Below are 22,304 nucleotides of genomic sequence, written 5' to 3'. Positions count from 1 at the left end.
GCTGGAAGGACAGGAGGAGCGCAGCAGGGCCCAAGCAGCGCGCGCGCGCGCACACACACGCACGCACGCACGCACGCACGCACGCACACACACACACACACACACAGAGGTCACAGGACAGGACAATTTCCCAGGAAGAACCCAGCTGTAATTGGGTGTAATTTTAGCTGGGCTTAGCTAGAAAGCCAGCCACAAAGGCCGGATTCTTCTCTGAGCCAGAATGTCTCTGCGCCTTTTGTCTCCTGACTTCCAAGCAATGGGCCACCGTCGCCTGCTGGGCCCCAACTGTGGGATTCCAACTTCTAATCCCTTGGCAAAAGGCACCGCTGACGTCATCAGCACTTTGCAGACTGGCAGCCACAAAAGACAGGTCTGCCCCAAGCAGTCTGCAGCCTAAATTTTGCCACCAGAGATTTCAAGGAAAAGGTGTGTTGAGGTGTAACATTCGTTCTGTCATTAGGCAACCACATCTAGTCTGCTTACACCTTCACGTCAGAGACGACGGGGCTTTCTGAGTCCACGGGCCGAGCTCCCAAGCAGGCCTGACATGAAGGCAATTCCACAGAGGCCCCTTCCGCACATGCAGAAGAATGCACTTTCGATGCACTCTGCAGGCTGCGCAGAAGAGCAAAATCCACTCGCAAACAATTGTGAAAGTGGATTGAACGTGTATTAGTCTGTTCCCTCTGACCCCCCCCGCCCCGGGCCCGTTCACCTGTCTCTCGGACCAGCCCACGGCAGGATTCAGAAGACGTTTGCAAAGAAAACTCTGGCTGGCTGGCAACAGGAAGGCCCAGGTGGAGGGGCAGGAACAGGGCGGGGGGGCACAGGTGAATCAGCACGCACCACGCCCTTTGCAGAAAGAAAGGAAGGAAGAGCTTCTCTTCTGGGAGGGGAGACGACAGCCAGAAACCGCAGGGTGGCTCAGCCTTTCTTGGAACGGGAGACTCGCCCCTTGGGCTAGTCCTGACCTGCCTGTGGCAAAGCCCCACGCCTGCCCATTGCTTGGAGGGCACAGCAGGGCCCTGAGTCCTATGGGTGCCTGCTGCCCCCCCCCCCAGCAATGTGTTTCAGGCATGATGGCATGATGGCATGCTTGCACAAAGAGGGAGGTGAGCCGTGCCTTTACAGAGCAAAGGAACGGTGGCAGCTGAAGGATGCTGGGAAATATCCGATGGGGGGCTGCCCCCTCTCCCCCCTCTTTAACGCAGCCCCTTTTTTCTTAGCTATGGCTGCACTGAGGAAGGGGCAGCCAAGTCTGCTGCCCTGGAGGAAGGGGGGAGGAGGGCAACGGGGAGGGGGGCTCTGGCTCAGGATGCAGGTTGGGTGGGGGGAGGGGGCACTTGATGGGGCTTCCTCTTTCTGCAGCTGACACAGTGCACCAGGACAGTCCCACACCGAGGGGACGGCGTGCTCAGTCCTGCTCCAGCAGGTGCCTGCGTCCTCCATGGCCACAAAGAAGAGAAGAGCAACGGGAGGGCGGCCAAGACCCCCGACCAGGGCCCACAGCTACAGGCTGGCTGCAGTGGGGGAGCCGGGACCCCTCCTCCTAGCTCCCACCCCCCCACCTGTCTCTCAGCCCAAGGTCTTGGCTCCCTGGCGGGGCAGAGCAAGAGAGCCAGCAAGCAAAGGGCAGGCCTGAAGGGCTGCCTGAAGGACAGGTTTTCTCACGGGGCCCCTCCCATTCCAGGCCTCCACCCCACCCCCACCCCCACGCACACACACTCTCTCCATCCCGGGGCTGCAGCCCCACCCGAAAGCCGATCTCGGTGCCAGGAAATTTGGTGAGTGAGCCAGTGGGGGGAGTGAAATGGTCATGCCCCCGGGCCACACCCGGCCTCTCTGGCACCTGCCGGCAACCGCTAGCCCCAAGGCACTTCGAGGCAGAGCAGAGAGGCAGCATCATGGCCACAGGTAGGTCTCTGCGGGAGGCGGCCACTCAGCCCCCGACAACAAGCCCAAATGGGGGCAGCGGATGGAGCACCTCCCCCCCCCCCCGGCACTGTGCTGAGCAAGAGCAGCAGGGCTTAGAGGCGTGGGGGGACTCGGGGCCAGGAGGCCCAGGGAAGCCCTTGCTGAGTTCCCACCACGCCGGGCGCCTTCCCCAGGACTGCAGGTGGCCTCCATCGACTGGCTGAGGCCCAGGAACAACCTGCGGCACCACACGGCAGAGATCAGCACCCAGCGGCTGATCGTCAGGAGGGGGCAGGACTTCGACTTCTGCCTCCACTTCCACCCCAGGGGCTACCAGCCGGGAGCGGACTCCGTCTACCTGATCGCAGAGACCGGTGAGTGAGAAGACCGACCCTTCTGGCCTGCGGCACCACCCGCAGCCCCTCCCAGGGCTGGGGACCCCACGCTCCACAGGGGCTGCCCTCCCCAGCCCACAGAGTGGACCCCTTCTGCCCTCCCTCTCCTCCTCCGAGGACGTCGCCTGCGCCCGTGAGGAAGGGGAGGCTGGCAGTGTGCCCGCTGGCCTTCAAATCTTTGCCTAGATTGCCTCCACTTCTCCTACCTCACAGGGGCCAGGGGGGCAAAAAGAGCAGGGGTGCCCCATGTGTGCCTGCCCCACAGTGAGCAGAAGGGGCCTCCAGCTTGGGAAGGAGCCAGCGCACACACACACCCCCTCTTGCGGAGAGCCCTCTGGCATTTGCCACCCAGCCCAGCCCTTCCCCTGCCTGGAGGGTCCTCCTGGGACTCTAGGGTGGCGCTCCACTCCCTGGCAGGCACTGCTGGGTGGGAAGACTGCTTGGAAGGTGCCCGCGGCCTGTGGAGTGGCCAGCTGGCCCTGAGCTCTGACCCGCGGCCGGGCAGCTGATTCACACAGGCCGTTGGGCCTCCGCCTGTGGCGGGTGGGCATCCCTCTGCCCCGGCTGGGCCCCTGGGGAGCCTCTCCCCTGCCCTCTGCCCTCCCCACCCGCCATCTTGCAGCCCCCTCCCGGCCTGGTGGCCCCTCCAATCAAAAGGGCCCCTCTTTGCAGGGCCCCGTCCGGAGCGGCAGTCTGGCACACGAGCCGCTTTCCTCCTGGGCGTGGGGCAGCCCACCGGCAGGGGCGGCGTCTGGGGTGCTGGCCACGTCTCCAACGGCTCCCGCTCCACGGACGTGCGGGTGCTGGTGCCAGCAGGGGCCCCCATCGGGCGCTACCAGCTCAAGATCCACATCGACTCCGGCTACGGCCGAGTGGCCTCGTATCTCCTGGGGGAGTTTGTCGTGCTCTTCAATGCCTGGTGCCCAGGTAGGCGTCCTGCCCGCTGCTGGGGGGGCGGCTGGTCTGTGGCCGGCAAAGGGGGGCAGAGCTGCCCCTCGGGGTGAAGAGGGTGGGGCCTCAGCCTTCCTGCTTCTCAGGGCTGCCTGCAGACGGTCCCTGGCTGGGCCCCCAGGGTGCCCCTCCCCACTTCCTCTGCGGCAAGGAAGAGTGCCTGACCTTGGCCACGGGGAGGAAGGTCTGACTGGTGGCTGCATCAAAGGGCTTGAAATGACCGGGGGAGGGTCTTCCAAGCCGGGCCCCTCCCACCCCCTGCCTCTCAGTGGGCTCCTGTGCTGGGACTGGCTCAGCATGGTGGGGGGGGGGGGGCAGCCATAGGGATCCCCGTGGCCCTTAACCTGTCAAGCAGTAGCAGGGGCCTATCACAGGAACTTTTCACACTGTAGAACAAAGTTGTGGGGGGAGTGAGTCTTTCCCTTGTAGGGGAAGGGCTGGTTGGGGAGGATTGGCCCGGTAGACACCAGACGGGCAGAGGGAGGCTCCCCCCACCCCCCTGACCCAGGCGGGGAAGGGACCACCCGTTGCACAGAAGGCCAAGCGGCTCCACGGCAGCTGGGCTCACCTTGCTTCTTCCCCACCGCCCAAAGCCCTGCCACATGAACAAGCCGGTCCCCCCAGGCTTCCTGCCCCTGGTCTCAGTGTGTCTGTGGGGGGGCGCCATGCTAGCTGCTGACTTCTCTGGGGTTGAGCCCTCCCAGCAAGGGGGCCTGGGGTCCCTCAAAGGCAGCTGGAGGGGATGCTGGTGAGAGGGACAGGCGGGTCCCGCACACACCCCTCTTTCCATCCCACGGCCTCAGAGGACGACGTGTACCTGGTTAGCGAGCCGGAGAGGCAGGAATATGTCATGAACGAAGACGGCATCATCTACCAAGGCAACAAGGACAGGATCCTGCCGTCTCCCTGGAATTATGGACAGGTACTTGGAGCCCGGCAGGTGACTCTGGGTTGGGGCTGGCTGCGTGCCCTGCCTGCCCCCCGGGGTCCCTGAATGCCCGTTGACTCTCCTCGGCCCTCCCCGCCTCTTTTGGCCTTTCTTGGCTGCCCAGGAGGAAGGCAACGTTTGTGTCCGGGTGGCCAAGATCATACTCTGGCCTGATGCCTGAGGAGTTAGAAAAGGGACTCGTGGAGTCTCTGTTCAGCAGGAAGGGCAGGAGGCAGAGGCAGGACGGAGCAGCTGCAGGGTGGCTCTTTGTCATTTCCTGGGGTTTCCACCATCCGTCTGGAATAATGTTGTGCTACCGGCAAACTTTGCCGCTTTATTGCTCACCCCCCAATTCCCGATCATTGCTGATACAAACTCAACAGCACTGGTCCCAATCCTGTTTTGCGTGCTCCTGCTGCGGTACAGACCGTGCACGCTTTGTTCCAGCCATCGATGCCTCAGTCCCCGGCAGGAGGAGGCTGGAGGAAGAGGGGATGCCCCTGGAAGCAGCCGAGCAGCAGAGCGGCCCTTGAGGGGTGTAAAATGCAGGAGTCCGGCTCCTCCACGGCTTTCTCCTTCAGATGGATGGTTCTGAAATGAGAGAGGGGGCAACTGGACACGGGCCACCGTGGCTGCGATGTCTGGGCCAAGAGCGGCCTGTGAGGCTGGAGCAGAGTTGCTGGGCATGGGCTGTCCCTGCTCCACCTCCGTGGTCTGCCAGGAAGTCTCCCTGTGACCGGAATGGCCAGTCTGTGCCGGCCCCCTGCCTCTTCCTGCCTCGATGTCAGGCTGGATTGTTCCTGGCGGGGCAGGGAGTCGGGCCCCATATGGGATTCCTTCCTGCGGCCCCAGCAGATGGGCTTTCCTCCTCCAGCAGCAGCAGCGCAGTGGTTAAGAGCAGGGGCACTCTAATCTGGAGAACCAGGTTTGAGTCCCCACTCTGCCACTTGAACTGGGGAACCAGATTAGCTTGTGTACTCCAACCAGTGGAGTATGAGGGCCACATGGCGTCTGGAGGCAAAAACACCTCAGGACGCCACGCCGTGCAATGCTTACTCATGAGTCAGGATCCCGCCCCTCTTCCCGGCCCAACAGCCGCAGCGCAACTTTTCTCCTGCCCAGCTGCTCGACTGGGGGAGGGGCTGGCCCCGGCTCTTACTCGCAAGCGCTTTCTAAAGTGCTCTTACTCGCAGGTAAGTGCTTTTTATGCCAGTCGGGAAGAGGCTTACTTTTAAAAGCGCTTACTCACGAGTAAGAGCCTGGGACCAGCCCCTCTTCCCGGCCCAGCAGCTGGGGCGCAAGAGAAAATCGCGGGGCTTACTCACAAGTAAGTGCTTACTTTTAAAAGCCCTTACTTGTGAGTAAGAGCTTGGCCAGCCCCTTTTCCCTGCCCAACAGCCACAGGGCAAGAGAAACTCACGCAGGTGCAGCGGCTCCTGGGCCGGAAGGCATCTGGTCATGTGGGGGGGCTGATTTTGTGCCCCCCATGTGACCAGATTAGTTGCACCTGGGGACATGTGTAACCCAGGCAAATACACTGCTGACTCCAACACACGCCACCTGGGGGGCCTTGGGCTCATCACAGTTCTCTCGGAGCTCTCTCAGCCCCACCCACCTCACAGGGTGTTTATTGTGGTGGTGGGGGGGTTAAGGGCAAGGAGATTGTCAGCCCCTTTGAGTCTCCTTGAAGGAGAAAAAGGGGAGATATAAATCCAAGCTCTTCATCTTCTTCTTCAGTTTGAGGAGGACATCATAGACATCTGCTTGAAACTCCTGGACAGAAACTTGAACTACCTGCGTGACCCGGCCAGGGACTGCTCCCTGCGGAGCAGCGCAGCCTACGTCAGTCGGGTGCTGAGTGCAATTGTAAGAGCTACCGATGCCCCCTCCCCACACCACCGTGCAAGCCTTCCCTCCTGGCTGAGGGGGGTAGTTGGCCCCCCTCCTGACTGGAGGCGCTGGACTGGCCAGGTGCCAGGAGGGGGAAGAGAGTGGGGGGGGGGCAGGGGTCGTGCCAGCCACATCCCAGAGCTGGGGTGTTGGTGCAGCTGCCCATCCCTGCCTCCCCTGGCAGGGGGCGTGGCTCTGGCTCACCCTGTGTGGTGGGCACAGGTGTGTTGCCCCAGGTCAGGAGGAGGGGCCCCGAGAGAGGGCGGAGGGCCCTCCATTCATGACTCTGCCTCCTTCCAGGTCAACAGCAACGATGACAACGGGGTCCTGCAGGGCAACTGGAGCGAAGACTACTCCGGGGGGGTCCGCCCGACAGAGTGGAGCGGCAGCGTGGCCATCCTCCGGAAGTGGCACCGCAGTGGGGGCCGCCCGGTCAGATATGGGCAGTGCTGGGTCTTCGCGGGTGTGATGTGCACAGGTTGGGGAGCACCCCTTGCCACTCTCGGGGAGTGGGGGGCGGGGTGGGGGTGGGCTGAGAATCAGGGACGGGGGCCCTTTCCACTGTCCCTTTCAGCTTCCTGCTGAGGCGGCCCCTCGGCTTTGAGCTGATTCCTAATCCAGGGTCAGATGTGATCTTGTTGGACTTTCTGGTCAACATTCTGCTATATCCGTATTGTACTTAAATGTTTTCTTGCTGCTGAGGCACAGCTGACGTGTGGCGCCCCCTGGTGGGGTTTCCAAGGCAAGAGACGCGAGGAGGGGGTTTGCCGTTGCCTGCCTCCATCTTGCGCCCCTAGTATTCCTTGGAGGTCTCCCACCCAAAACTTGGCCAGGGTCAAGGCTGGGAGTGTTCCTCCTGACACTGGTGGGAGATCTCTGGTGTGTGTGTGGGGGGGGCAGGTATGGGGGGGGCAACTGGGCCTTTGTGCGATGCTGCCGCTCCTGGCTGAGTCCTCTCAATCCAGCCAGACTTCTAAAGGTTTACTTGAGAATGAAAGCTGGGGAGGGGGCAAGGAGAGAAAAGGGGCTCTTGTTGCCATTTGAGGCAATACCCCATTAGAGGAAGGTAGAAGGCCCCATGATTTCTCCTTGCCCAGGTGTAGAAGAATGGGGGTCATCACAGGTAACCCAACTCAGCCCACATTAGTGTCAGCAAGGAGCATCAAGAATAAGTGGATGCCTTCCTGACATTAGCCAGCCTCTGGGAACCCTAGCCCAGGACAACGCGACTCGTTCGCATGGCAATTTGGACCTTGTTTTCCTGGATCCCAGTCCAATACCTTAACCACTACACCATGCTGCCTTTTGCTGTACTTAATGGGCTACTGATTTTACCTTGGGGGCCCGTGAATCCCTTCTCCCTTTACAATGTGGGTCTTTAAATGGCAACACGGCATTTTGCCTCGGGGGGGGGGCTAGTGTAAGTGCCCCCCTCGGAACCTGCCCGGGTGGCGAGACTGGCTGCGCCCACTCTGAGATGCCCACCGTCATCAGCGATGCTTCCAACCACGCCAGCGTGAACAGAGGAGTGTCCCGTGTGGGCTGGACAGAGGAGGCGAGGCCAGTGGGAAAAGGAAGGCCCTCCCTGCTGGGGACAGCCATTGGGTGGGGGGGTGGGGAGGGGCCTCGGTGGTTCATTGTTCTCCCCCGCCCCCAGTGATGCGGTGCCTTGGGATCCCGTCCCGCGTGGTGACTAATTTCAACTCGGGGCACGACACAGACGGGAACTTGATTATTGACGTCTTCTATGACAAGACGGGCGAACTCTTGCCCCGGGAGAGCAAGGACAGCGTTTGGTAAGAATTCGGCACAAACCTCCCCACCAGACTCAATACTCATTTTGCCGATCGAAGGTATCTCAAGGGCTTCTACCCCTTATGCAGTCTCATTGATCTGTACGGGGGTCCGGGAGTCAGCACTCCCACTGCAGACCCACACAACTATCCTGAGGAACTCTCTTCCTGGAGAAAACGGCTGCTTTGGAGGGCGGACCCTAATCGTCTGACGCCCTGCCCCATCGAGGCCCCTCCCCTTCATGCCCCCTCCCTCCCCAGGACCCCGTAGCTCTTCCAGTTCGCAGAGGAAAGGAATTTTTCTTCACCCCCACAAGACCCTGGGACATTCCGGATGGAAATATGGCCCATGCTGGCCCCCCTCGAGGGAAAGCCGCTCAGGACTGGGGCGCCCCCCACCCGCTCCGCCTCCTGGCCTCCTAGGCTGTGGGGTTCAAGGAGCTCCTGGGCCGTGTTGTTTCCCATCCCGCCTCCCAGAGCCTCGGACCGGCCCCAGCCCCCACCTGCTCCAGAAACCGTCTCCTGTGGGTTCCCTTCCTTGCAGGAACTTCCACGTGTGGAACGAGTGCTGGATGGCACGGAGGGACCTGCCTGCAGGGTACGGTGGCTGGCAGGTCTTGGATGCCACCCCCCAGGAACGCAGCAACGGTCAGTGTCCACCTCCATCCCGAGGGGGGAGGGGCTCAGCACTGCCTCCGCTGCTCTAGCCCCCCCTCCTATTCTCCTCCCTCCCTCCTTCCCTCCCTCAGGGCTGTTCTGCTGCGGCCCGGCCCCCGTCATGGCTATCCGGGAAGGAGACGTGCAGCATCGCTACGACGCCCCTTTTGTGTACTCCATGGTGAATGCGGATCGTGTCGCTTGGCTGCTTTCTGGGACGAGGAAAGAGAAGCTGAACTGGGATACGAGCGCCATCGGGAACCACATCAGCACCAAGCGCCTGGGCAGTCAGGACCGAGAGGACATCACCAGCGCCTACAAGCACCAGGAAGGTCTCTCTCTCTCTCTTCACCCCTCTCTTGGGGGGTTGGCCACCCTTCGCTCCTCCTTGGGCCCACCATGCCTGCCTGCCTGCCTCTCGCTTCCTCATTTCATCCTCTGTGAGGGACGGTCAGCTGAGAACCTGCGACTGGCCCAAGGTCACCCTGTCAGCAGTGGTGGGGGCCAAGGCAAGAACCGGTTTTGCCCCGCTGGCCCCACGCCACGAGCATCCGGGGAGAGAGGCAGCAGGGATTCTGGAGATCCAGATTTGTTTCCCCTCTCCTCCACATGAGCAGCAGACTCTCACCTGGTGAACTGGATTTGTTTCCCTGCTCCTACATAGGAAGCCTGCTGGGCGATCTTGGCCCAGTTCCCACTGAACTCTTTCATCCCCACTCACCTCTCAAGGTGTCTGTTCTGGGGAGGGACGAGGCCACGTGGAGGCTCCTTAAAGGTAGAGAAAAATAGGATGTAAAAACCAACTCCTCTTCTTCAATCTCCCTGGTCCCCTTCTGCTGCTTTAATGGCCGGACCACCCTAGCCAGCCCCAGGCCCACGCGACCAGCAGAGCCCCCAGTCAAAGGCTTTCATGGCTTTCACAATAGTCAAAGGCTTTCACAGCCGGAATCACTGGGGTGCTGTATGGTTTCCAGGCTGCATGGCCGTGTTCCAGTAGCATTTTCTCCTGACGTTTCGCCTGCATCTGTGGCTGGCATCTGCCACAGGAGAAAATGCTACTGGAACACGGCCATACAGCCCCGGAAACCCCACAACCAGAGGCGTAGCTAGGGAAAATGGAGCCTGTGGCAAAATCTGAGTTTTGCGCCCCCCCTCCATATGGGTGGCCACCCTCCCCCACCACGACCAAACAATGTTTTTTGCACCAGGTCATCTCAAAATCACCATCACCTTATAGAACGTGCCCCAACACATACATCTGAACACACTCAGGGCTCCCAAGTTTAAACAACATTGAAAGAGATGCTGTTCGAGGGGGGGAGAGCCCCCCTGGAACAGCATAATTTTCAATGTTTAGACTAGGGAGCCCAGATTCTCCTTTTAAATCTACCTTAAAAGGAGAGAATCCACCCCAAAACAGCATCACTTTCAATGTTGTTTAGACTAGAGAGCCCAGATTCTCCTTTTAAATCCATCTTAAAGGGAGAATCTGGGCTCCCTAGTTTTGACAACATTGAAAATGATGCTGTTTCAGGGTGGATTCCCTCACCCCGAAACAGCATCACTTTCAATGTTGGTTGTTCTGGGTTTTCCAGGCTGCATGGCCCTGGTCTGGTGGATCTTGTTCCTAATGTTTCACCTGCATCTGTGGCTGGTATCTTCAGAGGTGTATCACAGAGGTATCTTCAGAGGCTGGTATCTTCAGAGGTGTATCTGTTATACTCTGTGTCCAGACTTCTCTTATAACACACTCCTCTCTGTGATGCACCTCTGAAGATGCCAGCCACAGATGCAGGTGAAACATTAGGAACAAGATCTACCAGACCACAGCCACACAGCCTGTAGAACCCACAACAACCAGTTGAATCTGGTTGTGAAAGCCCTCAACGATACTTTCAATGTTTTTTAATTTAGGGAGCCCAGATTCTCCCTTTAAATCCACTCCAAAGGGGGAGGATTTAAAGAGAGAACCTGGGGAAAATTTGAGGGTGACTGCCATGGAACAATGTTTAAGCTAACAGTACCAAAATTTTAGGCTATCTTCAGGAGACTCTCCTGATGATACCACCTAGGTTTAGTGAAGTTTGGTTCAGGGGGTCCAAAGTTATGGACCCTCAAAAGGGTAGCCCCATCTACTATTAGCTCTTTACATTGCAGAGCAATGGGGATGGGAGTGCCCCCTTTGGAAGTCCATAACCCGAACCAAACTTCACCAAACTTGGCTGGTATCATCAGGAGTGTCACCTTACGATAGCCTGAAATTTTGGTGCCACTAGCCTAAAAACTGTGCCACCTGCTGGCCAACAACATAAAAACACTAAAAATACCCCCAAAAAATATAGAAATGAGCCCAAATTTTTCTGTTCCCCCAATGGTGGGTGCCTGGGACATTTGTTCCCGGATGTCCCCGTTGTATCTATGCCTCTGCCCACAACACCCCAGAGCCTCCAATGTAGGTGCAGAAAGGCAGGGACTGAGAGTAAATGCCAACCAGGACTCATCCTTGAGCCAAATATTGAGAGCAGCATTGTGTGCAACGGGAGTCTGGAGAGATGCGCAGAATGGGAAAGAAAGGAAGACTCCACCGCTCATGTGGAGGAGCGGGAAATCAAACCTGGTTCTGCAGATTAGAGTCTCCCTGCTCTTAACCACCACACCACGCTGGCTCTCATGACACAGGAATACCCCTTCCCCATTCTGGGCGGTGCAGAGTCCAGGGCCCCTCCACGCCCCTGGAGCAAGTGAGCAGGGCGGCCGGCTGGAGGAGAAGGCGCCGCTGGGGAGAGGCCGGGGTACGAGGCCCACTCGGCATCAGCCAGGGCAGGCAGCCATTCCTCTCCTCCTCCTCCTCCTCTGTCTGCCCGCAGGTTCTGTGGAGGAGCGCCGGGCCTTCCTGAAGGCCGCCACTGCCAGGACAGGCACAGGGGCCGCAGGGCCTGAAGCGGAAGAGCTGAGCAGGAGGCACTCCGCTGCGGCAAGCAGGGGGGACCTGGCAGCGCCGGCGGAAGGGCAGCTCGCTCTCCGGATCCAGCTGGTGGAGAACCCCGAGTTCGGGCAGGACCTTCACCTGATGCTGCTGGCGCAGAACCTGGAGGTGGCCCACAAGGAGGTGAAGCTGAGCCTGAGCACCCAGCCCGTCCTGCACAATGGCACCCCCCGCCCCCCCTTCTGGCAGGACACCCACTACCTCTCCTTGAGCCCCAAAGAAGGTGAGCAAGGGGCTCACCCAGCAGGCTCTGGGGCTGGCCACCCGCCCACCTGCCCGGCCAGGCTCTTGACCTTGACACTCACTTTGCAGAGAAGAGTGTGTCCTGGCGCATCGCATACGGGCAGTACGGCACACACCTGGCAGAGGACCGGCAAGTCCAGGTCATCGCCATAGCGGAGGAGAATGTCTCCTGGCAGAAGACGCTGGTGGAGAAGACCATCACCATGACCAACCCCACCCTGACCCTCAGCGTACGCCACCTGCACGGCGGGAGGGAGGGAGGGAGGGGGCGCCTCAGCTGTGGGACAGCAGGGGAAGAGAGGGCTCCTGGCAGAGACATGAGCCCCAGTCACAGCAGGGGGGCGGCGGGCTCCCTCCCTGCCGCTCTGCCCTAGAGGAGCCTGGCTGCACCAGACCCAGTCATGCTGGCTCCAACTGGGCCAGGCAGGCTGAGACTTCATCGCTATGATGCGCTGGTCACCAGTCCCACCCGCTGACCCAGAAGAGGCCTCAGGCCAACTGGCCGGCGCTGTTCTGGAGCTCTTCTGGATCCTTTTCATGATTCTGCTCCTTCCAAGGGCACTGCTGGGGAGGCCAATTTCCACACATCATATTGTGGGAAGGCCGACCACTCGTCCATGTATTTATCTGCTCATTTATACCCCTTTTTCTCCCCAAGGGGGATTCTTCTATCCTTCTCCTCTCCTCTGTTTTATGATCCGTACAACAACCCTGTGAAGTAGGCTAGGCTGACAGCGTGTGGCTGGCCCAAGGCCACCCAGTCAGCTTCCACAGCAGAGCGGGGATTTGAACCTGGATCTCCTCAGGTTCTAGTCCCACCCTGTAAACCACTCATCATGCTGGCTTTTAAAGTCAAGCCTCTCCTTTCTCTGTTTGCCCTTGGAAGAGATTCCAGCTGTGTTCAGCAACCTGATCTTTCCATCCGCATTGCAGCCGGCCGGCATTTCTTCTGCCAGGGCCGCCCCCCCCCCCCCTCGAATGAAGCCTTCCTCCTGCTCTGATTGCGGGGCCAGCCCCCTTCCCCAGGGCCCTGGCAGCCTCTCCCCTCTGAGCTTGGAAGAAGGGCGCTCCTGGCCCTCTAGCTCTCCCTGGGCTCCCCGGTGCAGGTGGACTCAAGTCCAGCCATTCTGGTTCGTCTGGGATGGATTAGGAAAGGGCCCCTCAACCCCAGCAGGATCGCTGGGCACCGGCGGCAGCGTCTCGTGCCAGCCTGGTTTGCTTCCCTGTCCTGGCTGGGTGGGGGGGTCAGGTTGGGGCTCTTTGACTGTCCCTGTGAAACTCTGGAAGCAGCCCAGGGGAACACCGGCCTGCCTGCGCCCCTGCCCCCTCGGCCCAGGAAGGGGTGGCTGGGCTGACCACGGGCTCCTCTCTCTCTCGTGCGCAGGTCTTGGCCCCGGTGGTGGTGCACCAGCCTTTCCCGCTCCACGTGGAATTCGTCAACCCCCTGCCCCAGCCTGCCGACGGCTGCCTCTTGACCCTGGAAGGCAGCGGGCTGGTGAAGGACCAGGCTGTGGTGGAGTGAGTAGTGGCCGGGCCACAGGGGCAGGGGGGCAGGAGGAAATCTTGGCAAGGCCCTGGCCCTGCCAACGGAGGCTGGTGGTTTCCCTCCAGGGCCTCTGCCAGGTCGCCCATTCAGCAGCCCCCTCTGCTCACCCCCCCAGGGAAGCCAAGGGCCCTGCCCAGGGATGGGGGGGGGGGAAGACATCCAATGGCCAGAAGGCTGCAAAAGGGGGAGAGCCCCACCCTAAGCTTTTGGTTACCCTAGATCTGTGGTGGCGAACCTTTGGCACTCCAGATGGTCATGGACTACAATTCCCATCAGCCCCTGCCAGCATGGTCAATAGGCCATGCTGGCAGGGGCTGATTGGAATTGTAGTCCATGAACATCTGGAGGGCCATAGTTTGAAGACCCTTGCCCTAGATAAAGCTTGTCCTGCATTCCGCTCCCAGCCTCCTGCAGCCCCACACACGCCTTCCCCATGAGCTCAAGGATCAGTTGTTGCCTGGAGCCCCACAGGGACTGGGGAGCACTTCTGCTAACTGCAGGGCTGGCCCTCCTGAAGGAGCCCCCCCTCCACGTCCCTGGGCTCAAGCGAAGGTTTCCAAAGCCTGGAAGGGAAGCTCCGCTCCCGCTCCAAGGACTGGTTTCCCCACTGGTGGGGGCAGGAGGTCTGGGGAGAACCCGTGGTGGGCTTCTGGGTCTCTGCTAACCTTCCACTTGACAAGTCCACGTGATCTGTCCACTCAGATACATTTTCAGCTTTGGACAAATGACCACCAGGCGCATGGGGGTGGGGTATTTTTTGAGGGCATGAAGTCCTGAGGGGCGGCTGCAGCTGCTTTGGGGAGGGGGTGAGAGACTGGTTTGGGGAAGGGTCACTGGGAGGGAAGCGCCAGAGCTGGCACCCGGCAATGACTTGCCCGCTTTGCCTCCCCCCCACCCCCGCAGGTTGGGCTCCCTGAGCGCCCAGGAGAAAGGCAGCCTCAAGGTCCAGGTGACGCCCTACAAGAGTGGACCGCGGCAGCTGCACGTCACCCTCACGAGCGACCACTTCCCCCCCATCAAGGGGTGGAAGCTGCTGGAGGTGGCCCCCCGCCCAGGAGGCACCTAGAGGAAGAGACTCCCACACCCCACACACCGTAAAGGGCATCTGGCCTCCCTCTCCACCCCCCACCCCCCAATAAAGCTTGGCACCTTCACCAACCCTTTGCAGAGCTGCCTCTTTCCAGCGCTTCCTGCCAGTGCCCCCTTGTGGCGGCCCCTGGCGCTGCCTGTCGCCTTCCTAGGAGGTGAAGGGGGCTCCCTTCCGTTTAATGTCCAGCTGGCACAGACAGACAGCGGGTGGCAAAGAACTCTTGCCCAGACTCATTCGTAACTCGGCTTTCTCAACAAGTGGTTGCAAAGTGCTTCTCCTCCATTTTATCCTCACAACCACCACGTGAAGCAGCTAGGGGTCTGCAACCTGTGGCTCTCCCGAAATTCATGGACTACAAATCCCATCAGACCCTGCCAGCATGGCCAATTGGCCATGCTGGCAGGGGCTGATGGGAATTGTAGTCCATGAACATCTGGAGAGCTGCAGGTTGCAGACCCCTGAGAGAGTGTGTGACTGGCCCAAGGTCACTCAGCAGGCTCCCACAGCAGCAGGACCGTATGGGGGGGGGGGAGACAAGCAGGGGGGGGGGGAGGGGCTCACCAGGCTACTGCAGGCCACACCCACTCCTCTCCAGCGCTCAGCAATAGGCTTACAGGCACTCTGAGTTTCCTCGCATCAAACTGTTGGGGGGGGGGGGGAGATCAGTTCTCCATGCATTTTGCTCCCCCTAATGGTCAGTTTGATAAGAACATAAGAACAAGTCAGCTGGATCAGACCAGAGTCCATCTAGTCCAGCTCTCTGCTACTCGCAGTGGCCCACCAGGTGCCTTTGGGAGCTCACGTGCAGGAGGTGAAAGCAATGGCCTTCTGCGGCTGCTGCTCCCGAGCACCTGGACTGTTAAGGCATTTGCAATCTCAGATCAAAGAGGATCAGGATTGGTAGCCATAAATCGACTTCTCCTCCATAAATCTGTCCAAATCTGTCCACACAACTCCATTTTTAACCAAGCATAAAAGCTTCTGGTTTAAGTAGTCAGGAGAAATGCTTCATGTAAAGCTGGGAGATGTTGAATTGACCATCACAGAGGGCAGGAGGTGTGCATAACTGGGGGGAAACCCTCTGAAGAAACAGGAAGTCGGATGCAAGGAAACTGAGAATGTGTCCATGAGAAAAACGGAGGTGTAAGAAGCAGGAAAACATGTACCTGAGCGGTTGGACAACTACACTTTTCAGGTGCCCATTCAGGAAGGAAAGGTTGGAAATCCACCTGGCAGCGGGATATCTGCACCTCTTGCCAAAATATGCAGGCAGGACACGCCCCGTGAGGGCTGACCGGGCTCAAGACTTAGCAGGCATTGCAGGGTTGGTCTTAGACATCAGCAGGACGCTTTATGATAGCGGAAGCAAAGGAGGCGGACTCCGTATTCCTGGATCCACAGCACCCAAAAAGAAAGGAATTTAGTGGCAGCATTCCACATTTCTTAGAATCGTAGTGTTGGAAGAGACCACAGGGGCCATCCGCTCCAACCTTCTGCCATGCAGGAACACACAGTCTAAACCAGTGGTGGCAAACTTATGACACTCCAGATGTTCATGGACTACAATTTCCATCAGGTTGGTGGGAATTGTAGTCCATGAACATCTGGAGTGCCATAGGTTCACCAGCATGGGTCTGAACTCTCCTGACAGATGGCCATCCAGCCTCTGCTTAATAACCTCCAAAAGAGACTCAACCACAGTCTAACAGCCCTTACCTTCAGAAAGTTCTTCCAAATGTTTAGGTGGAATCAGTTTTTCTGCACCTTGAACCTGTTACTCCTGGTCCTAGTCTCTGGAGCAGCAGGCTTGCTCCCTCTGTCATGTGGCATTGCTTCAAATATTTCAACCTGGCTATCATGTCCGCCCTTCACCTTCGCTTCTCCAGACTAAACATCCCCAGCTCCCTGAGCCTCTCTTCGTAAGGCATGGATCTCAAACCTTTTACCATTTTGGCCGCCCTCCTCTGGACACATTCCAGGGAAGAGCTGCCTGTCTGCTGGGGGGAGGGGAAGCAAGCAGGCCACCCCCCCCCCAACACTGCAGACGGAGGAAGGGGAGGCTCAGAGCGGTTTGACCAGAGGGCTTGCTCAGCACACACGAAATGGGATCTGACGCCTTCGGCAGGCAGCCAGCCTGGCCACACGTTCATGGAGCTGAGCTCTGGCAACCTTACTGCTAACTTTGAGTAGGTGCTCCCTGTGAAAGACTGAGACGGTGTCATTCTCCCCGCCCCAAGCCAGATTCCTGAGCAACACAGCAGAGAGGGCCGTCGGGGGAGGGGGGAAGAGGAGCCCCAACCAGGAGAGCAGCCAGCCCCGTCCCCTGCACCCTGGATAAAGGGGCAAGGCACTGGAGCGCCACCCCCCCCCCCCCCACCCCGGAAGCAGCTGTGACAACCACAAGTGGAGTTTTTTCCTGCAACCCCTTCATCAACTGCTCAAGCAAAACTCAGTCACCTGGGAGCAGGTCCAAACATGAACATCCCCCACCCCCCAGAACGAGGCAGCCCCCCGACCCTGCTTTCTGGGTTGAAAATCAAGCGAGTGGCAAAAGCACTGTGGCCTTCAGGTCCCCCCAAGCTCCAGCACAGAGACACAAAACACCTGCTCGGCCCCCTCCGGAACGGCAGGGCAACTCGGGGCACGGCAGCAGAGCCCCCCCCCCCCCCCCACTGCTCATCAGTCAGAAAAGGAAGGTGGACACCAGCACAGTCGGCTCCAAGGCAGCCCAGAGTCCATTGAGGGGAGGCGGGGTGTGTGCGTGTGTTCCAAGGTCAAAGGTATCGGCTGCAGCCTCACACCACACAAAACGGACCCACGTGGCTCCAGCGGCTCTTTATTGCTCGGCCAAAGGGCCAGTCACAGCTCAGTCCCCCGCAGGGCAGATCGACCACTTCACGCCTGGCCTCCCCCACGGGGAAAGCGCCTGTCCCTCTGGCAGCCTCAGAAGCCGCTCCCCCCCAGGTGGGGAAAGGAGCCAGCACTGCCCCCCCCCCCCCGCAGCACATCAAAGCACCCCTTGGGTGAAGCCCTTGATCTTCTCCATGTTGTGGTCAACGGCCCCAGCGAGGAACTGCACCCAGCTCTCTTCGGAGGGAGCGCAAACACAGCTGGCCCTGGGGACGGGGGGGGAGAGAAGGGCGTCAGGAACAGGTGAGCGAATCATTCCCAGCCACAAGAGGTCTCCACCCCCTCGCGCCACCCACAAGAGTTCCCTGCAGCTTCTGGCTCCAATTTCCCCACCCCCCAATGGCATATCTGCCAGAGGGACATGGGGGGGAGGCAATTTACCCCGGGAGCCATCCATTAGATCAGTGGTTCTCAACCTGGGGGTCGGGAGCCCTTTGGGGGTCGAACGACCCTTTCACAGGGGTCGCCTAAGACTCTGCATCAGTGTTCTCCATCTGTAAAATGGACGAATGTTAGGGTTGGGGGTCACCATAACAAGAGGAACTGTATTAAAGGGTTGCAGCATTAGGAAGGCTGAGAACCACTGCATTAGATCCTGGCAGGCAAAAACATCCACTCAGCACGGGGGACCAGTAGGAAGCTCAAACTGGACGTTGGGAGTTGTTTCAGGGTGGACAAAGTATGTACTGTCAAGGCTTTCATGGCTGGATTCAACTGGTTCTGATGGGTTTTCCGGGGGGCTGTGTGGCCGTGGTCTGGTGGATCTTGTTCCTAACGTTTCTCCAGCATCTGTGGCCGGAATCTTCAGAAGTGTATCACAGAGGGAAGTCTGTCTCTGGACACAGTGTGTAACAGACTTCCCTCTGAGATACACCTCTGAAGATGCCAGCCACAGATGCAGGCGAAACGTTAGGAACAAGATCCACCAGACCACGGCCACACAGCCCCCCAGAAAGCCCACCACAACCAGTTGGACAAAGGATGTTTTACTCTCTCCCTTCCCCTTTGGGAATCAGGAACACCCAAGGACGTTTAAGCGCAATATGTGCGGGGCAGACAAAAGGAAATAGACCTGAACTCAGCCTGTGACGGAACTGTGGTGTTTGGGGCCCCGGCAAGAGCAGGCAGCAACAGTCAGCCTACTTCGCCCTGATCCATCACAGCAACAGGCAGGGAGTGCCCCCAGCCGCAGGCCAATGGACAGGCTTTGCTCCGGCCCAAAGGCACCGGAACTGCTATGGAAACCCCCCCCTCCCCCCGAGAAGCCCAGCGCTCTCACCGGGCAATCTCCAGCGTCTCCTTTAGCACCGCAGCCAGCTTGGCAGCCTAGAGGAAATGAAGCAACAGATGTGAAGGAAGATTTGTGCGCTCTGAAGAGAAACGACGGCTCCGACCCAAAGGAGCGTCCCCAATTTTCTTCCTGAGCTGCTCTGTTCCTGAAGGCCCCGCCCGTAGAGGAGCAGCACGTGGGGACTACAGAGGAAGGGGTGGAGAGCCGGCGCCACCCACAGAGCCCCCTGCAGCGGCTCTCTGTCCCACCACCACTGGCCCCATCACAAGGGCTCAGATCCACTCAAGCACGGACAAGCAAGACCCTTCCGCACTCTGTCTGTGGGGCAGGACTCTCCAGCATGGGGTCTGGGGCCCCAGGGCACCTAACAAGGGTGCAAGTAATGCTGCCCAGACCCCTCGCAGGCCCCCGGATTGAAGGCAAAATGGGATCTCCCTGCCCCGCCAGTTACTCACGTTCAGCCGCAGAGTTAGCTGGTTCACCGGTGGGTACGTGCTGAGCACCAACTCATCCACGCTGCGGAACACGAAAAAGAGAGAGAAATCAGGAAAAAGTCGAGGTGCTCACCAGGGAAAACGCACCTTCCCGGCTCTTGCACGCACACACAGCCCTGACGCTGCCCGGCAGCCTGATCCGGGGCGCAAGGACAAGAACCCGCTCCTTTCCCCAAACACACCTGCTCCTCGGGGGGAGGACGGAACAGGCACAGCGCGACTGATGCCCAAGAGCACCTGACCGCCCCCACCAGCCCACGTGGACCCCACCCCGGCTCCCCACGCCCAGGCAGCACCACAAAGGCTTTTCCTCAGCGCTTGCCCAGCCTCCTCACCTGGGGCTGATGCCACTTGCGGCATCCTTGAGGTCTTCCAGCTGAGCCACCTGCTCTGCAGAGTCCGCTGCGCCCCAGCCTTTCACAGCCCCCAACAACTTCTTCAGGCACGCTTTGGCCGCCTTCACCAGCCCCAGGCAGGGGCCCAGCAGCTGACGGTCGACCTCCGACCAGCGGACATCACTGTTCCCCCTGGAAGCCGCCTCTTCCTCCTCCAGGACGTCCCAGCGGGGATCTCTGCTTCCTGCCAGCGCCTGGGAAAGTGTGTGCAGAGCAAGTCGGCTGTAAACAGGGATCCGTGGTCTGGCCCAGGGACTTTAGGACAGCGGTGGCAAACCACACAGGTAGCGCACCACGTTTTGGGTGACACGGAAGCATCCACCAATATTCTCTGCATCCAAATCATTTTTGTAATTCTTTGATGCTTGGCTGTATAATGCATCAGTGGTGGGATCCAGGCGGTCTGCACCACTTCAGCCGAACTGGTTGTTAAAATGGTGCTTGTAAACAACCAGTTTTTTAAATTATTTGAATCTCACCACTGATAACACTCCCCCTAAAGGGGCTGTACTTTTCAAAATAAATGCGTTTGCAAAGAACTGTTGCTCATCTGTTTGGCAGGGCGGGGGAAGACGGGAGAGCCCAGGAAATTCAGGGTCAGCGCTTGAGAGAGAGGGGAGCGCTTCTGCCTCCGCCCTGAGCTCCCCTCGCGCCCAGAGAACAGCCCGCCATGCTGGAAAAGAGGCCGGAAGAAGAGGGACCCCCCCCCCGCCCGCCTCCCCAGGAGGGCACGGAGCCGAGGGCCTGGCTGTGGCTCCGAGCCCCCCCCCCCAAGAAGTGTGCCGGGTGGGCCCCCTCTGGACAGCATTCCCCGGCTGCAGTGAAGGGCGTGGGGCAGCCCCCCGCCCCGCCCCGCCCCGCCCTCACCTGCTGCAGCTCGTCCAGCGCATCCTTGACGGCGCCCAGCCAGCCGGCCAGAGCCGCGGCCGCCTCACCTGCGCGGGCACAAAAGAGGCGCCCGTCAGTCGCGCCCCCGCCCCGCAGCCCCCCCCCCCCCCGGCGGGTGTCGAGCCCAGGCAGACGGGCTGCGGCGGGACCAGGCAGGCGGAGGGCGGCGGAGGCGCCGGTCCCGTCCCGTCCCTTCGCTCACCTTCCGCCTCGGGCAGCCCGGCCAGCCCCGCGCTCGTCCGCGCCGCCCCGCTCAGCCGCTCCAGCGCCCCGAAGGACGGCCAAGCAGGCCCCGCTCACCCACCCACCCACCGCCGGCAGCAAACACGGAGGCCTCCCCGCAGCCCCGCCCCCCCGACAGCGGCCCCGCTCCCAGCCACCCGCGCCGCCGCCGCCTCCCCCGCGCTTCCGCCGCCGCCGGCCTGCAGCAGCAGCAGGGCACGTGGACTGCGGGGGGCGGGGCGGCGGCGGAGAGCGAGCCCGGGAGGAGCCCGACCTCAGACGGCGGCCCAGCTGCCCAGGAGCGTCCGGGGAGGCCCCCGCCCCGGCTCTGCACGGCCGGGGGGGGGGGAATGGAGGCCCCCTCCCCCGAAAACAGCGGGGCATCGGAGGAGAGGGGGCGTCAGCGCTTCCCCCCGCGGGCAGCTGCACCGGGAGGGAGGAAGGGAGAGAAGTGACGGTGGCCCTCCCTCGAGGGGCTGTGTGGCGGCTCCGAGCGGCTCGTCAGGGCGCCCCGGACCCCTTCCCAGGCTCCGTCTCCCGGGTAGAGGGGAAGGGAGGGTGTCCCGGGCAGCCCCCGGGCGATGCAGCAGCAGGGCCACGGGACACCGCCCCCCCCCCCCCCCGGGCAGCGGCTGGGCCGAGGGATGCCCCTCAGTGGCTGCTTCAAGCGAGGGACGGGCGCAGCAGGTAGGACGGCAGCGGCTGGGCCGAGGGATGCCCCTCAGTGGCTGCTTCAAGCGAGGGACGGGCGCAGCAGGTAAAAGGACTCCGCCCACCACCGCACCTGCCCGGTACCGGGACAGGATTCTATTAGCAGGTAAGCAAAGGCCCCGCCGGGCAGCAACCGGCCCAGCAGGGGGAGCGCATCACGCCAGATCTGAGAAGCCAAGAGCTCCCCCCCCCCCCCCGCGGTACCGGAGACGGGATTCTATTAGCAGGTAAGCAAAGAGGCCCGCCGAAGTCAGCAGCCGGCCCAGCAGGGGAGCGCATCGCGCCAGATCTGAAGCCAAATCCCCGCACAGAGGCAGGCTGGGAAAGGCAAGCCGCCCGCCAAGACCCGCCCCTGCTGGGCTTCTCTGCCTTGCGCCCCCCCCCCCCCCCCCCGCAGGTGGGAGTCCGCAGCATCCTGACCTTTTCCTGCTGGTGGCAGCTGGTACTAAAAACTTGTGCTGGAGCGTGGCTGTGTAGGAACCCATGGGCTTATTGACCCCCCCCTTTCCCAGGCAGGCTGGGGGCTCCCGGGGGGGGGGGAGAGGCGCCACCCTGGGGGGGGGAGGATGAAGCTTGGGGAAGGGGAGGGAGATTGCCCAGTGCACCTTCCAGCAATGGGGGGGGGGGGAGCACAGCAATCTTCCTTCTGGGCAGCTGATCTTTGGTGTAACATGAACTCCAATCAATAAACCAGTTTCAATTCTATTGGAGTCTGTCTGTTTGGGAGATCCACGGTGCAACAACACGGCCTCCGAATCTTCTTTCTTAGGTTCTTCTGAATGCCTCTGGCCTTGGGAACCCCTTGAGACACTGTTAGATCCCGAACCTGACACCAACAGGCTGACTCTGGATCGATGATCAATAGTCTTTATTGTAAGGCAACGTGGCACCTGGCTTGGAAAAGCCAGCTCTGTCAAACCTGGCTTCTGCTGCCCCGTTTATCCAGGAACAATCCCCCCTCCCATTTCCCCAAGAACCGTGAGAAAAAGTTATTACGGGG

At 60.4% G+C, this 22,304-nt stretch overlaps 2 protein-coding genes across 2 annotated transcripts; one reads left to right on the top strand and one right to left on the bottom strand.

Annotated features, from left to right (window-relative positions):
- Positions 1-1,838: 1,838 nt before the first annotated feature.
- Positions 1,839-14,461, top strand: LOC125432843 (protein-glutamine gamma-glutamyltransferase 5-like). The gene is made up of 13 exons (XM_048496892.1): positions 1,839-1,914; positions 2,109-2,288; positions 2,982-3,236; positions 4,064-4,182; positions 5,926-6,054; positions 6,379-6,556; positions 7,736-7,874; positions 8,416-8,519; positions 8,621-8,860; positions 11,396-11,737; positions 11,827-11,987; positions 13,142-13,275; positions 14,207-14,461. Exons 1-13 carry the CDS (start codon positions 1,905-1,907, stop codon positions 14,367-14,369), a joined length of 2,154 nt encoding a protein of 717 aa, XP_048352849.1. The 5' UTR covers positions 1,839-1,904; the 3' UTR covers positions 14,370-14,461.
- CCNDBP1 (cyclin D1 binding protein 1) lies at positions 4,497-21,583 on the bottom strand. Its single transcript, XM_048497971.1, has 11 exons — positions 21,509-21,583; positions 20,752-21,016; positions 20,574-20,666; positions 20,351-20,418; positions 19,424-19,677; positions 19,050-19,110; positions 18,583-18,629; positions 17,410-17,509; positions 15,560-15,782; positions 9,250-9,296; positions 4,497-4,779 (listed from the first exon to the last, which is right to left on the bottom strand). Exons 1-9 carry the CDS (start codon positions 21,581-21,583, stop codon positions 15,732-15,734), a joined length of 1,014 nt encoding a protein of 337 aa, XP_048353928.1. The 3' UTR covers positions 4,497-4,779; positions 9,250-9,296; positions 15,560-15,731.
- Between the last annotated feature and the right edge of the window lie 721 nt (positions 21,584-22,304).

The sequence above is a fragment of the Sphaerodactylus townsendi genome, linkage group LG05, assembly GCF_021028975.2.
Source record: "Sphaerodactylus townsendi isolate TG3544 linkage group LG05, MPM_Stown_v2.3, whole genome shotgun sequence".
NCBI classification, from domain to species: Eukaryota; Metazoa; Chordata; class Lepidosauria; order Squamata; family Sphaerodactylidae; genus Sphaerodactylus; species Sphaerodactylus townsendi.
Note: the sequence above shows the minus strand (reverse complement) of the source record. Positions and strands in the feature narration are given on the sequence as shown.

What these genes read in the sequence shown, in the direction of transcription:
- LOC125432843 (XM_048496892.1), top strand. An exon ending in GTCGGGTGCTGAGTGCAATT is followed by an intron (nt 6,055 to 6,378) that starts GTAAGAGCTACC and finishes GCCTCCTTCCAG; the next exon opens with GTCAACAGCAACGATGACAA. An exon ending in ACCCCACCCTGACCCTCAGC is followed by an intron (nt 11,988 to 13,141) that starts GTACGCCACCTG and finishes TCTCGTGCGCAG; the next exon opens with GTCTTGGCCCCGGTGGTGGT.
- CCNDBP1 (XM_048497971.1), bottom strand. Translation starts at nt 21,583, where the DNA reads ATGCGCTCCCCTGCTGGGCCGGCTGCTGACTTCGGCGGGCCTCTTTGC. An exon ending in CGCTGGACGAGCTGCAGCAG is followed by an intron (nt 19,678 to 20,350) that starts GTGAGGGCGGGG and finishes ACACTTTCCCAG; the next exon opens with GCGCTGGCAGGAAGCAGAGA. An exon ending in GAGACGCTGGAGATTGCCCG is followed by an intron (nt 17,510 to 18,582) that starts GTGAGAGCGCTG and finishes CCCCGTCCCCAG; the next exon opens with GGCCAGCTGTGTTTGCGCTC.